At 38.7% G+C, this 16571-nt stretch overlaps 1 protein-coding gene across 2 annotated transcripts in view; it reads left to right on the forward strand.

Annotated features, from left to right (window-relative positions):
* The window catches only part of LUZP2 (leucine zipper protein 2), a 137404-nt gene that overhangs the window by 73583 nt on the left and 47250 nt on the right, over positions 1–16571 (forward strand). Inside the window, exons 6-7 of one of the 2 annotated variants that reach the window (XM_071559261.1) lie at positions 12024–12086; positions 15652–15714. The exons of the other annotated variant lie outside the window; for it this stretch is intronic. Of the exons in view, the coding sequence (XP_071415362.1) occupies positions 12024–12086; positions 15652–15714 (126 nt within the window). The remainder of the gene's footprint in view (positions 1–12023; positions 12087–15651; positions 15715–16571) is intronic. 2 annotated transcript variants of the gene reach the window in all.

Raw genomic sequence — 16571 nt, forward strand, 5'->3', positions numbered from 1 at the left:
TGTTAGTGGTGCTTTAAGGCGTATATTTTTAGATTTAATTCAGATTTCTTTTAATGTTTGATTACATGTATTTTTTAAACAGCTCAAGTGATATTATTTTGCTCCATTCAGTTAAGGTTGACTTTTAAGTTAGTGTTGTATGTTTTTCTTGCTCTAACTGACTTGGAAAGGTGAGTGGAGGAGCCAGGCAGGACACTCAACACCTTAATCTGAAGTACCCTCAGTTTGTGCAAGTTTATAAGCAGAATTATATTTTTTTGAAAGAACTCCAAACCATTTTCCTAAAAGAAAGAGACTATTGCTGTTTGTTGGGTGGCTCAGAGGGACAAAAGTGTGTCTTTTATAGGGGCAGCAGCCTTTTTGTTTTGAAGAAATCTTAAGGAAAGTTTGGGGGTTTACTAAGCATGTGAAAATAAATATTTTGTGACTCTTAAAGCAATTATTTAACTTCTGCACCCTTTGTTTATTTGTATTGGGTTGGGGTTTATTGTTTGTTTGCTTCTGGCTTTTTTTAATAATCTCAGGAATGAGGCTTTGTTTTTTACAAACAGCAGTGAAAAACAGCTGGATTGATTCACTTCAGTCTGTTGAGGTTTTTGTCAAGGTCCCCACACCAGCCAAGTGTTTGCTGCTTCTCTGACCTAGTCGGGCTGGCACCAGCACCACCTCTGAGGCAGAGGCTTTGCTGCAGAGTGCTTGCCTCTTTTTCTTCACCAGCCCCTAATCAAGAGGCCAATTGACCTGTGCCTTATTCTTCCTTTTCCTTACTTGTCAAATATTTCTCTGGTTAATCAATTATTATAAACAACAAGTAGGACCAGTTATTTTTAAACAGAGTAAAATGAGATGTTCTCATTTGTGTTAAATATAATAAATATAATTGGGAATAGGACCATATATCTGCCTGGGTTTGCAGATTCAACCTACAGTCATGATTGCATCATGCCTTGGCTGTTAGTATTTCAAAGCATAATTACTCTTATTTGCCTGAAATACAAATCTATGAATGTATCTGTTTAAACCCTGAACTGGTGGGAATTTGGAATGACACAGATTTCCCATCATTGTGAGATTTGGATTTTGAGAAATAATTATGGATAATAAGAAATGCAGCAGAAGAGCAGTAAGTGCATTAGAAGAGTCCTCTGAAAATCCAGCAGCGTTCAAAAACAGTGAAATACGTTTTGCAGATAAAAACTTACCACTTTTAAACAGCATGCACAGTCAGCTGTAGCTTTAAGAACATTTATGGGCAATAAAACTGCTGTGACCTCAAGCCAGATCTCTCTGGTAGCTCTGAAAAGTATGTGAGCATAAAAGTAATTAAATTTGCTGGGTAGATGCATTACTTCAATTGCCTGCCTGTGATTGACAGGCCAATACTCAACTTGATATCATTGAATTGGATAAATTACATTTTTGCATCCCTTCTTTTCCAGTACAAGTATTAATGTGAAAACTGTTGACAGTCAGATCTGCTTTCTTGTCCAAACCTATTAATGCTTAGTTTCAAGTGAAAATGTAATAGGCATTGAAATATAAACAGAAAACTCAGATTTTGTGTGTACTCTCTTAGGCTAATTGTTTTTTTTTTTTTGTGCAATGTGGGAAAACTTTAGTAGAGGGGTTAAAAATGTCTATACTTTTACTTTCATGACAACAGAGCACAAAAAGTTTTGGGACTGTAGCACCTCTTTGAAAGGATGGCTGTGAGGGTACTGGATTACAATCTTTTGGGTGGGACTGCATTTTATATAATATTGAAAAACAAAAACCCAGTAAGACCTGCTGTCTGACAGGCTGAAATCACTAAAATATGATTAAGTAATTTCAGTTAAGCTACCTGCCTCTGCAGCAATTATTCAGATTCACATTGAAGAAAAAACAATTTTTTTTACTGTTCTTGTGCTTACTGTTTTTTCTCAGTCTTCACTGGCTAATTTTGCTGTTTCCATGTCCACCCAGACTCTGCACTGAAAGAGCACATAGTTGACATGCTTGGCCTTTTCATTTCTGAGTGAGCCATTTCCTCTTGCAGGAGCACGAAACAGCGCTGGGCTGTTCTACATAATTCCTCTCTCCCTGCCTTTGGAGAGGAGGTGTCACTTAGATCTTTGGCTTGCTGTGGGTACATGGCTTTTATTAATATATTCCAATTTCTTAGATATACAGGGTTGGAAGGGACTGTAAATACCCCCTTGTTCCCATCCCTTTGCATGAAAATCTCAATGTTTGATAATTCAGGGCTCTGCAGGAATGACAGACCTGGTGCACGGCCATCTGAAATAACCAGAGACACAGAGGAATCACTTCTCTCTTTATTCCCTTTCTCTCTTTCTTTTGGGATGTGCAACAGTTTAGTCCCCACCAGATGAGGTTTTTTAAGTATTCATGGTAATTCTCCTGGTGCATAAATGGTTTTCAACTTTTCCAGTCCATCAGCATGTAGGTTTTTTTCCACCTCAGTTCTGAATCCAGGAGGAATCTGGAGAAAGTATAACTAGGGATTAATTCTGATACAATTTTCTGCATCAGTTACCACATTCAGCAAATTATTTTGTATTCTGACAATCTCAAGGAGGAGAATACATTTGTTATGCACATTCATAGTCCTCTCAACGTTGATATTGAGTGAAGAACTGTTTTCTTAACCAGATTTTTTTCGTTCTGTTTTTAGCATAAAAGGTTCTGAGAAGGTTTACATGAACCAAAATCAGAATAATTGCTATTATAATTAATATGCCTATATCCTGTTCAGTAAATTAACTAATAACAAGCCCATGTTTCTCATACAGCACATTTAAAGTTCTAAAAAAACCTTGCCAATATATTTAGACTGCTCTTAGGCTAAAGAAAACACAGTTTTTTCAATAGCATTGGAAAAAATACTGAGTTAAATATAATTTTGAGTAATAAAATAACATATTGACAGTTGATATTTTGCAAATATTAAAGTAAGGAAAAATGTCCGTGACTTCCATTGTTGAAATTACAGCTTCTCATGGCAATATTTGTCTTCTATTTTCAAACCTGTTTTGTCTTGACACATTTTGAGTATACAGACCTTTCCACCTGTCAGATGACTAACACTTGGTGTGTGAGGCAGGCAAAACTTTTCCCACCTTGCCTCTCCTGTGTGTGTATGGAGTTGAACACACACAGTTTATTATTGATAGCGCCAGCTTGTTCTTCTAAGTTTTTGTTTTTACTACAGTATTTTCAGTATAGCTGCACATATTATTATTTATAAAATGTAATATGTACATTTAGACTTAATGTGCTACAGTAAAGCTAGTCTAGTAGACTGGCTAAAACACTGTATTTTTATTTGGGAATTTCCTTGAGAATTGAAGGGGGTTTGATCTTAATAAAACTTGTCAGAGGTTAACAAAGGCAAGTCATAACAGTAGAATGAAATATATTGTGCCATTTCTCCTCTGCTTTGAGAAGGTGAAAGAATGGCAAAGAAAGGCAAGATGCTGGTTTAGGGATGGTGGTTTAACCTGCTCAGCATTGCAGAATACATGGACTTCTGTCTGAGATTCTGACATAAAATGCTTGTCATACAGACCATGCATACTGAAAAAAATTCAGTAACTTGAATGGAAGGGATTACGACCTAATTTATGGAAATAGATTTCAAAGAAGAGTTGGTATCAATGCAGTCTGAAGCTTGTTTTGTGCAGAAAAAAACATGGAACAAATATGAAGTTAATCAATACTTATAGACTGGGGGTTTTTACCTTTCAATACAGTAAATGGCTCCAGTGCTTTAAGCCAAATTTCTTTTTGCAGCTTGCACATTGATGCAACCATTCAGAGAACATTATCAATAATAAATGACATTTGGAGAGTGCACAAAAGCAGGATGCCAGGAGATAACAATAAAGACTAAGAGTCTGGTTAGAGAGGAAAAACCTTCCTTTGACTACTGCCTTACAGTTAGTTCCCTGTATATGCCTTACAGGTATATTAAACATAGAGCAAATACTAGTTATGGATTTTTCTGGTAAAGGAAGCATAGGCTTTTCTTTTGTGGGCACAGTTCAGTGCAAAATTTTGGGTGCAAATCTTTGCCACATGTTATAGCATGTTGGGCAGAGACTGGGACTGGAAACCAACACATTTGCTTCATGTCTTTGTATCTCATCTCAAGTTCCCACCCAGACCAAATTAGTCGTCATGTTTGGGGGGAAAAAAGAAAAACTGGATACCAGACTTTAATATTAAGAAAATATTTCTTTCACAATACGACCTTGTAACTCCTTTAGGACATGACTCCAAGGCTCACTGAAACCCCTCCTTGACTTGAGATAGTCACTCAAGTCCATGTGCTTGGCAGCATTGATGAAAAGGTGATGTTTCTGCAGAACTAGGAATTGATTAGAAGATGATTAGGCAGATCACCTGCAATCCCAGATAGTAGAATAATGTCCCATGTCCTCTTGGCTGTTTTATAAGTACCAAGAAATGTCTTCACCTTCTTTTTAAGGTGGTCTTTAATTTCCTAGGTTTCCTGCTGAAATATTACTTATTGTGATTTGGGTTTGTTTGATTTGGTTTGGCTTTTTTCTGAAAATGTTTATCTTGCAGATATGTATTATTTGCTCTCAGAACCAAAGAAGTTTAAGCTGTACTTGGAGCCGTTTTTTTATTATTATTTTTTCATAACACTGAGGAGCATTATAAGAAGTGCCTTGTCTGATATTGCTGTACAAAAGCATTGAAAAATAGCTCCGTTTACTCCTTTCCTCCTGCTTTGCCAAGAGGAGGGATTCTGGCATAAAATGAAAGTCTACTATCATGGATAGGTCAATAATTCATGAGGAAATAGTGCTGGTGGCTCAAAAAAGGCCAGCTGAGTCCTCAGAAATAGATCCTACTCCTGATTTCATCTTGATAAATGACTTCTAGGAAATCATTAAAGGTTAATGATGATTAAATTGGAGTTCTGTGCCAGTAGATTTATAAACCCCTAAATGCCCATCTAAACTGTCCTATGCCTGTTTCCATTGAGTGAACTCTTTACTGCTTTACTCCAGGCTCCTTACAGCAGACAGTCTCCTGCTCATGCAGCAGGGCCATGTAAAGGCTTCAGGCACCTCATGTCATGCCAGCTCCTACCACAGGTGGGCTTTGTGCTGCTGCACCCGATGCACAGTAGGACAGTGGAGCCTTGGGCTCCACAGTGAGGGTTTGAAGATGATTGGGTTCAGCTTATGGCTTTGCTGCACATTGCTGACTGTGGGAAAATGCTACCATTATTTGCTTAGCAAGACAAGAGAAGGTGAACTCATTCCTACTTCATCTGTTCCAAAAGTGGAACCAAACACTGCCTCCTGTTGCCAACTCCAGCCTCACAGAACTCTACCCTTTCATGGTAGTGCCATGGTGCTAGTGCTGGCAGAGGATTTGTGAGTTAAAGATACTATTTTAGAAAGTTCTGGAATATCCTAAGATGGAAATAATATACTTCTGGAAATCACTTTGTATTTTATAAGTGCGAATAGACCATGCCAGGACAGAGGCCTGAAGGATTACCTGGTACATACTATGTAGGTGCTCACTGCTCTATGTATTGCATGAGCATGGCATGTTGGAAATACATTTGCTATGTGAATCAGTCCAGTAAAACTGACTCAGGGGTACCTATTTCCTGCCTGAAAGGTATTGTAGTAGCTTCTTCAATACAGCTGATATGTATTTCAGTTGTCTGTAGATTGCACTTTCAAAGCTTCTTTTCAAAATTAAATACATTGGCCCAAAAGTTCTGTAACAACAAATACTCAGTGCACTGCTACTGAGAGAATTCAGGAGACAGAGCCTATTAATATTAAAGCAAACCTGCCCTTCTACTTTCATAACTGTGTAATTTCTGTTTTAAGATGACAATTCTGGCTCTAAAACAAGCTTAATGCAGCATTTCTTGTCCTGCTGCTGTTATATCAGAAGAAGTGAAGTTGTAGAGCAGCATGTAACCAGCCTGACCCTTGACTCCTTTAGTGATAGAGGAGTTCATATTTTTTCAAAGTCAGAAAGGGGGTTTATATCTAGATTATTTTTATTTACGTGTTTGGTCACAGCACACTATTCATTCCTGTCATCTTGCTTTAACAGAGCTTTCATTATGCCTTTTTTTTTCCTTTTTTCTTTAAGCCCAACCTGCAGGTTGCAGCAGCACCAAGTTCTGTTTATCATTCTGTTCACAAATGTCAAACAAATGAAAAGAAACCTCCAGGGTAACATCTACTTAACTGGGTGCTCTGCTTTGCTGATCCTGCAAACCATCCCAGAGCACTCAGCCCCTGCTACCAAGGGCAAAGGTCAAAGAATTGCCAGGTTTTTTCTCTAAATGACCCTCCACAGCATAGGCAATTACCCTTAATTTGGGATATTAATTCTGTACAGTGGGTTTCTGTATTTAATATGCTGCTGTTTTTAATTGAATATCTGATACAGAAAGAACCAGAAATGGCATTTGCTTTTCCATAGCAAAGTCCTATTGAAATGACTGGAACACCAAGACAAACAGAGTCAACACAAAATTCCTACTAAATGCTCAAACAGAAGATTTCTGTGTGTTGCTTATCAACTTGTCCAGCTCAGCTGGGCTACACGAAATTCAGCAAAAAGGTACAGCAGCCTCTGGTGTTAGCAGGGACAGAGAGGCAGAGGGGAAGGAATGGAAACTGTCTGGGAAATCTTGCCCTGAAGTGCCTGTATCTGTAACATGAGGGTGTAAGGCAGGGACACCTCACAGAAAAAAAAGCTCAAAACAAACAAAACAGCCCAGCTAAGTGTAAATTTCCAGCAGTGGTGCTGTGACTGCCTGCTGGGGTTTGGCTGCCAGCCTCTGGGTGTCACCTGTGCCCCCAGAATGGCTCAATCCTGGCCACAGTGGAATTCAGGGCCCAGGAATTCAGAGCCAGAAGGACAACAGTGCTTTCCCAGTTGGGATCCAGGCAGAGCTGGAAAGGGTGCAGTCCACAGATGCCTCAGCACTATGAAAGCACATTGGTGGGGCAGAGCCCCTCAGCTGTTGGGCACCACCTGGGCACTGAGAACTGCAGGGAAAGGAGGCTGAAACATCATCAGAGTACCCAGGCAAGAAAGGCACAGTGTATTCACCAGCCACAGCGACAGGGGGAAATGCAGTTCTTGAGATGTTATTTGAGAAACCTCACAGAGAGTGGAAGAAAATCAATTTATCTGTCTCAGAAAGATGAAGGGCTGGGCCAACCCTGCTGGGATTGCAGCGGTCACACTATCTCATGTGATATTAAACATCTTCCATCATTGTGAAATACAAAGCTAATACCCAAAGCAAACTGGATACCAATCCACTGTGGTGTCAGATAAACCCAGATACCTGATTTTGGTCTGTTGCTGTCTTCTGATTTCTGTCCTCAGGGCACAGTGAACCACTCTGGTTTCACAGGAGGTGGAGGACAGTTCCTCATGGCAGTTGACCCTCACACATCTGCTGAGCAAAGTTCAGGGGGTTTGTTGCTCTTGGGTTTGGTTGGTTTTTCATATGTATGCCCAGAAGAGGAAAATGTTCCAATGATGAGCATGGTTTGATTTGCACTGCTCATCAAGAAGAAGCAGAGCCCAATTTATCTTCTATACAGCAAAAAAACTTGTGTCAGAGCTCAGATAAAATGTCTGAATTGAAGTTGATTGCTGAGAATCATTCTCTGAGGGACAGAGGGATTTTCTTTCCTTGAACATATTTCATATTCTCTGCTTTCAAAGGCTACCAGACAAACCAAATTGCTTTGTATTGATGAGGTTATATAGTTTGTTCAGTCTGGGTTTAGACCATGATGCTGATTCAGATAGGTAATACTGGTGTTTGAAATTATGAAATATAAACATGGGAGTATTAAAGCACTCAGGGGTCAAGATAAACTAACTTCAAAAGATGACATCTGAAAATCTGGGACTTTTACATTGCTGCTGTAAGTTTAGCCTTCTGTTAGTGGAATTTATGATTAATCAGATAAATGTTAATCCCCCTAACTTCAGATTTATGATGATAATAAACCCCTTTGAATTTGTCCCAGGGATAGTTTGTCACAATTAACAATTCTTATAAACTGTAACTCTTGCCTGATGACATATTTACTGTATATGCTAAATCAGATGAAGAAATTATAAAAAATACAATATGTAGCTATATAATTGATTGTTTTTATGAAATGATTTTGCAGAAAAGGAAGTTACTAAAACTGCAAGTGTAAAAGTGCTTCTATTGAATTTTCAAGTGTACAGTTTCTGCTTTTCTTTGTGAGCCTTTGTCCAAGTTTTTTAATTGGCATCACAGTTAGTGTTTTGTAAGAATGCTAAGGTAGTAACATCTCTGTGTTTGTAAGAATGCTAAGGTAGTAACATCTCTGTGTTTTTCTTCCGCCTCCCTTCTCTGGAGAGCTGATGTGCCAAATCTGTCATGATAGGAGCTGCTGCTTTTTACAAAACATGGGTGCAGCTCTTCTAATGTTCTGTGGTTATTTTGGCCATTATAGTAGGCTTTGATTCAGGAAAATGGATGTCAGAATTGAATGGGTGTTTTTCAAAGTTAGGAACACAAAGGAATACATACCCCTGTAGCCAACAGGCAGGGATTTTATTTTCCTCCAGGTTCCAAAGGCAGGCTGACAAGGAAAGTGTGGTGCTACAGCTTCTTTCATGTGCTTTTGTACCGCAGGCAGGTCTTCAGGACACCTAAATATTGTCACCGTTTACATAATAAAACAATCTTCCATCAAGCCTGATCTCACACAATGACAGTACTATCGGTAATGGTAATTGTGTGTGTGGCTCGGCTTCGGGAATGAAGGTTTGGGCAGGGCTGTCCCCACGAGGGTGTGCCCTTCCAGCCTGCGCAGTGGATTTTAGGTGAGGCTCAGCGTGCACAGAACTGGCCCCACCGTTTAAATCCTGAGGTTCATCTGCCACGGCCGAGCGACAGTGAAGTCCTCAGGACTAGAACCTACAGCCCCCGGCATTTCCCAGGAGGTCTCCCATCCAAGTACTAATCTGGGGCTGACCCTGCTGAGCTTCCGAGATCTGACGGGATCGGACGGCAGGGAGGCATTTAACTGCCTAAAAAGTACTATCAGAACCCAAACAAAGTATGGAGATGTTAAGTCAGTGTAAAAGAAAAGCAGGGAAAAAAAAATGTCCAGGGACTGACTGACAAATCTATTCAGAAATGAGGCAGAAAGCTTTTTATTTTCAGTATGGAAGCTCTGTGAAGAATATGTTAACAAATGTAACACATCGTCTTTGAGTTCTGACTTTGGTGGATGACAAGGAATAGACACTGACTCACGTGGAAATATTGAGTGTAGGTACCAGGACAGTGAGAACATGGGAAGGGACAGCAGGATTCCTGACCCTGGGACAACCACTGGCAGCAGTTTTCTGCACCTGGATTTAGGGATGCACTGAAACTACTGGTGCAAATGAGCTAAGAGACTTAGTAAAGTAAGAATGAGGCACTACAGTAACTTGGCTTGATGGCATGATGCAAACACTCCAGCTAACTGTGCTATAAACTCTCTAAGATACTCAATTACATAAAAGTATCTATTTGCTTTGAATATAATGGTATCCTTTCTCTACATCTAAAAGGCCATTTCTAATCGAAATCTTTATTCTGTATAATTAGCACTATTAATGAGGATGCAAAGCTATTTTTGACAATTATGTGATTTGTGAAGTAATATGAAATCCCTCAAATGGTAGGCAAGAAGTTGTCATCTACCTCTGTCAAAGGCCTATGCTCTCCATAATGGTAACCTCTAATGCTTGATCTTATTTCTAAAAATGTGGCTAAGCTCAGATTGAAGCATAACTCTTTTGCCTGCCTTCTGATAACCCTGCTGGGTGTTTTTTTGTTGCTAACAGACTGGGTAATGAGACAGGATTAGTAAATCATGTCAAACTTATCTAAATCTTCAAAATGGAGTCCCTCTCCTAACTCTGAATATTCATCAAGGTTTTGTTTGGGACAAATTCTTTTGCCAGGCTTATTTGCCATAAAATGTGAAAATTGAGACAGCTGTCTAATACATCCCATGTCCTTCTGACACACAGTTTTTCACATCCTGGGTAGCTGCAGGATCTTCTCCAAGCAGCATGTGTAGAAGTTACTTATGAAATATTAATGTATTAATAGAAGTTATTTCTTACAGTAGCTTATGCTGTATGAAAGGAAGATAAATGAGTAAACGTGTAAGGGTTACAACTCCTCCTTCCTTTGGTTCTGACATATGGACTGAGTCTGTTACTGAGCCAACCATCACCAGTCCATAGGGGGACGGGAGGATGAGGACGTAGAGAAATCAAAGGGATGATTTGACGTCCTGGGCAATTAAGAGCAAGTCCCTAATGAAGCAGTGCCTTTGGCACATCTGTTTGACCATCACCCACAGGGTGATGCTGATCCTGATGTGAACCAGTCCCATCTACTGTGTGATCATAGTCCAGCACAGCTATTCAGATGTACCCCTGGGGAGCAAGAGCTGAGTCGGCTGTGCCTCATCTCTCTAATTTCTATTCTGTTTGCCTTTGTTCATCTTGTATCTGCTACCCAGTTCCTTTTATTCACAGCAAATTGGCTTGGTTTGTATTGCTATATTGTTTAGTACAATAAGGCATTGCTCTTTGATGAGCTACAACAGAATTTTCAAACAAAAATCAAAACTAATTGACTGTGAGACTTACAAGAGCAACACTAAGCCCTTTGGAGATCGAGTTTTGTGAGGCAGAATCTGGGTTGGGTTGTCTCATTCAAAGGAACATACCAGTTCCTTTCTGTTGCATAACAGAACTGTGAAAGTCCATGTCAAAGAGCTGGGAAAGGTTTGTTGTTCATCAGCAGTGTTTACAGTTGCATGGCAGACAGCAACAGTGAAATGATGCCAGATAGCCTTGGTTTGGAGCTGTACAAATAAGGTTTCAAATGGAATTTTAGTTTCTCTGCATTTCCCTCATAAGAAAAGTTTTTTCAAGAAAAACTCCAAGCTTTTAATGCTGGAATTAAAGATTCCAGTGTTTCAGTGGGATGTGCACCTAAATTTTAAATGGATAGAATAGCAGTTTTTGCTCTAATGGCAGCTGTTCTTGTGCACAATGTTCAGGAAAGCTGCTGTTACTCAGTAATAAACATGCGTTCTTGAAATGTTGGGTGTTTGGTTTCTGTTTGTGTCTTTACAGTTCATTAGCACAGGAGCAGTTAGTTTTTGTGTTCTTTTAATTTCTTTTTAGTGTCAAGCATGTTTCATTCAGCAATTGAAGATCTGCTGACTGACTATCATTGTTTCTGCTCAGTTTAGAAAGATGTTCTCACTGCAGAGAAATCTTTGCTCTTGACTGTCAACTATAGATGAGTGAGACATGTAAAAAGGTTGACTATTGAAAATTCATTTTTTCAAGGTTTGTTGTTTGCCCTGAAAATGAGAAGAAATACAACTTCTACATGAAAACCATATTGAGTTGGCAAAATGTTTTATCACGTAGTTAACCTTCTACAGTTTTTGATTACTTGCAGCTTTAAATTATGAAATTTAGCAAAAAGACTCCATGAATTTGGTCAAGTTGAGTGATGAGGTTTTGGTCCTATTACTCAGTAGTTATAATGATTTACTGACAATGATACTGAGCTGTGCAGTTGACACCAGGTAAGGATGAGATAGGTTTTTCTGCCCTTCTGTACCTCAGCATATTAAATCTAAATTGCGTTCATTTGCCAGAGTGTTTTGGAAGGTTTCTATGTTCAGTCCTGTTCCCCTTAAAGCAAATTGTAATGCAAAGTTGTAGCCTTTTAGAAATCTGTAAGAGGTTATCTTGCCTTGATGAATCTCTCTTGTCTTATCTACATCTTTGTTGGTGGCCTGAAGGTATGATCCATGTAGAAACTAAAGCCAGTATGATAAATTGTTAAAGGGTGCCTTAATATTTCAGTAACCCTCACTAACAGATGGTTTTGTTTTGTTTTTATCTTGTCCCCCTCTCAGAACAAAAGCCTCAAAAACAAGCTCTTGTCTGGAAACAAGCTTTGTGGTATCCATGCAGAGGAGGTAAGGAATCCTCTCTGTTCTACATCTAACCTACCCCAAAGAAGGTTGCATCAAACTCCTTTTTTACTGAAGTTCAGATATCCACCAGAAGATATACAGATAGATATACAGATAGATAGATAGATAGATAGATAGATAGATAGATAGATAGATAGATAGATAGATAGATAGATAGATATACACACTAGAATATAGAATATATGTTATGCTTATATGTGAGTGTCCCTAAAGTGCTCTCCTGTCAGCTCATTTCTGTGACTTCACTGGAAGCAGCCCCAATGTATTGGAAAGTGAGCTGCAAACTCAAGTTTTAGACAAGTAAAATCATTTGGGCATGCTTATGATAGAGCTCTCCAAATTTATTTTCCATCTATAGCATATGTAAAACTGACTGACTTTGCCTGATCTTCGTGTCTAGACTAAGATAGGAATTGCCAACTGCCTGTTATGAAAATAACTTAGTGACAGGAAAGATTTATTATGATTGATTCCTAGAATGTTTCATTACTTCAAGGATAAAAGGATCACTTCATAAAATTGGAGGAATGAAATGTCCCCTCTGCTGAAGAGTGAGAGGGAAAAGATAGTCAGTAATAAAAACCCTATTTTTTGGCAAATACATCAATGTAGAAGTAACTGCATTCATGCCAGCAGTCCCCTTCTATTTAGCTTTTCATGAAAAAAGATACTAAAATATGTGAACCTGATTTACTCCTTTGCATTACTTTAGCCTGTTTTCTTACCCATGTAATTTGAGAAAGTCACTGTACCTTGCCTGAATGAACAGAGGCATAACCAAATTCTTCTTTACTAGAATTTCCATAACTATGGTTGAATGTGTTTTCTTCGTTACAGTCTCCACCTTTATGACTTAGAGGTCAACACTTAGGAGGTCACATTTCTGAGAAATACTCAGTGGTAGGAAATAATAGGGTTTGGGGTAATTTTTTTTAAAGCTTTTCAAATCTATGTTATCTTCTTTTATCATCATTGTTGCTTTCAAACGTGTTACAGTACAGGAAAACAGACGTATTTTCTCCCCTTGTTTACTGCTTAAAAAATCAGCAGCGTGTGCAACACAGGTATCTGGTTTCCCCTCTTTTTCAAGTTTGTTTTTCCTAGTGTATTAAGTGACAATGACCTCGGTTCCTCCTCTCCCTGTGCTGCAAAGGGGAGGAGGTAGAACCTGAGAGGTGGGAGGACTTGAGGGGAAGGTGTTTTTAAGATTTGTTTGACGTCTCTTTATCCTGCTCTGCCTTTGATTGGTAATCAGTTAATTTCCCCGAGTCAAGTGACAGTAATTGGTGAGTGATCTCTCTCCGTCCTTATCTCAGCTCGAATCCTTTGTTCTCTTCTCTGTCCCTGTCCAGCTGAGGAGTGCCTTTGGTGGGCACCTGCCATCCAGCCAGGGCCAAACCACCACACCTTGCTGCTTAATGTTTTGAATCTTTGGTCATTTACCTGAAGAACTTTTCCCCTGGTTATGTCTCTCTTAATACTAGCAACATAAATATCTTTAAATCTAAGGATGAAGTCTAAGAATAATTTAACTGCATTGTAGTGTGACAAGCCCTGGTTGGCAGAAAATGTCAGGAAACTAAATCTGTGTTAAGTAGCAGGCAGGAAAGCAGATTGTGAGTGTGTTTTAAAGTGTGAAAATCTCTGACTTGGTGAATCATCCTGGCAAATCTGTGGCTACTAAGCATATTAGTACCATTAGAACAAATAAAGGTGCTGCAGGAGCATCCTTTTGGGTTTTTGTGGTCATTCCCCCAGTTAGGTTCTGCCAACCAGAGGTACACAGGGTATTTTCTGATGTTAATTAAGTACTATGCACCAAGCATAACAACAGTGTGACTAAGTATCCTTATGGTTATTAGCTCAGTTCCCTTTGTGGGGAGAATTCCCTCCCAGGAAGCTCCTGCTTCAGTCTGCTCCCTCAGGCTGCCTGCAAACAATAGGACACATCCTGATTACTTGTCCCGTTGCATCAATGCTTGGGATCCTGCACAGTTTACTGGGCTGGATTTTCTCCTCCGAGGAAGGAGAGAGGAAGAGGAGAGAAGAAGTCAGGGTTGCAAATTTCAGTGTTCCCAGGACATGGAGATGGGAACATGCCAGGACAATATTCCCACATGCTGTGCCTTAGCCATCTGTGTTTAATGATGATGCAGCACTAAGAGGTGGCAGTTTTGTAAGTCCTCTCCCTGAAAATCCACGGAACAACGAGAATTTACCATGAAGAGTTACAGGTCATATATGTGCTTTTTGAGTCACTCACATGATGATGCACTGAATGCATTTAGCTTTGTGTCTCTTAATTTCATCACACCTTTGATATTTAGCAAATGAGTGACACCTTAATCAAAACTTTCAGATTACTCTACAGCCTCTTTGTATACCTTGTATGTCCCAGAGATGTGTATTTGCCTAGAACAATATAAAGTGGGTTAACATTTTCTAATTTAGGTGATATGTTCCATAGCTCTACCAGTTACATTGCCCAGGCTGACAGTGCTATTGGATGAAACAACAGCAGACAATGTCACAGTAGACAGAGTTGAACTGAACTGCTCTTGGCTACTCGTTTCAGATTTCACAGAATACCATAACCATTTTGGCCTTATGGTTTAAATATTTAAAGCAGGTTCTAAAATTTCATCTTTAGATTCATTCAGCCTTTCCAAAAGTCCGTCACTGAATTTGACTGCACCAATTGGAAAGACATCAAATCTTTCCAAGAATTCCATCTTATGAAAGATCTATTACCTTTGTAATATGTTATGTTTATGGATATGCTGTTTCAGTAAATGTGAAATGTACTTCTAATCCTTTTTAAGGCATTCAAAACATTTGGCATTAACTAATACAAGAAAATGTATAGAATATCAGTCAGGACTGTGAATTTTATTTTTAAAAAAGTTAATTTTTTGACAGGATTCTTAGGTAAAATGTGAGATAATGGTCCTTGGATCATTGGATAGTTTAGTATAAAAAATCCATTTCTATTATATTTTGTTTAAATAAATAAAATAATATATAGAATATTACTTAGAACTATTTTAAAGACAAATTTATAAATATTTAAAATAAATATCATCTTAAGCATAACTATGCCTGTTTTCAAGGGCATGGTTACAAACTGAGCCCCTTGTTCATTTGGATACCACCTGGAATGCCCTGATCTTTTCAAAGAATAACTCTGCAGTCCAATGGAGCCTTTTTACCTCTAAGAATAGGATTCTTTACTTTGAAGGTGATGCCTTCAGTTCTGTTTCATGGGAAGTATTAGCAACAACTCACATATAAAGTGTGTAAACCCAACAGCTGTTCCTATAACTCAGTGTGTGCTTTAGGTGAGTGCCATTTGATATTCCCTCGATACCTCTGCCTTGTTTTGCCCCATGAGCCTGGAAAAGCAATTGGCAGGGATTTGGGGTATTTCTCCTACACCTTGAAGCTGATCTGGATTCCACTGTTGTCAGAACTCACTGCCTTTTTTCTGATCTTAAAAGTAGATACTTAAAATGGAACTCGAACCTGATTTTATTATCCTCACTTTCAGTCAAAAAAGATCCAAGCCCAGCTGAAAGAGCTTCGTTATGGAAAAAAGGATTTGATTTTTAAGGTAAGTTTTATTTCACTGTAGTTAGCTAAAATACTAGAGTTAATATAGTATTGAAGTAATCTAGGAATATTACTGCAGTTCTTATGAGTTATTTCATGCTGAAAATACTTAAAGCACCAAGACAGACATAATACTATAATGCATTTTCAGAAATATTGTCTTTATTTTTTTTCTTTTCTTCTACACAAAACACTGTGACAGGGATGGTGCTTTTTATTAAGATTTTTGCAGGGCCAAGGAAGAGAAGATTTAGAGCCTAAAAAGCTTTCTGGTGTCTTTGCTTTTAAGTAGACAAAAGCAGTGCCAAGCATCTGGTTTATGACTATCTGTATTTACCTGCTCACAAAAAGCAACATTCTAGTTTACTGCTGATGAACAAAACCTGTTGCCCCATTCCATACATTCTGTGCCATGTTTTCCGTCTCTCTGACTGAACACAGAAACAGAATGTTCTTGTTTGTCCTTTAATTAGCAGTCCTCCATGCAAAGTCAATTATTGTTAACACTTACAGTACAGCTTTGTGTTTATGAGAAGCTTGAGCAATGTAATGTTGCTTAGGTGTGAAGCTTCCAGGAAAAGAAACATATGTGGCTTAAACAATCCACATGAATAGTCTGTCTAGCTGGCACATTAAAAAAAAAAAAAGAAAGAAAACAGAGAAGGTGGAGGGCAGGACAAAAAATAAAGACATTGCTGAAGGGCATCAAGTCCTTGTTAACAGAGGGAGAAATTCATCCTTATTAGAGGAGTAGGAGAGATGCAGGTCACCTGCCTGCAGACTGCTAATGGAGTAGGGCTTCCATTTCCAAAAGGATGAAGATTAAGTTGTCATCTTCAAAGTGACTATACTCAGAAT

The sequence above is a fragment of the Pithys albifrons genome, chromosome 6, assembly GCF_047495875.1.
Source record: "Pithys albifrons albifrons isolate INPA30051 chromosome 6, PitAlb_v1, whole genome shotgun sequence".
In the NCBI taxonomy this organism is placed as follows: domain Eukaryota; kingdom Metazoa; phylum Chordata; class Aves; order Passeriformes; family Thamnophilidae; genus Pithys; species Pithys albifrons.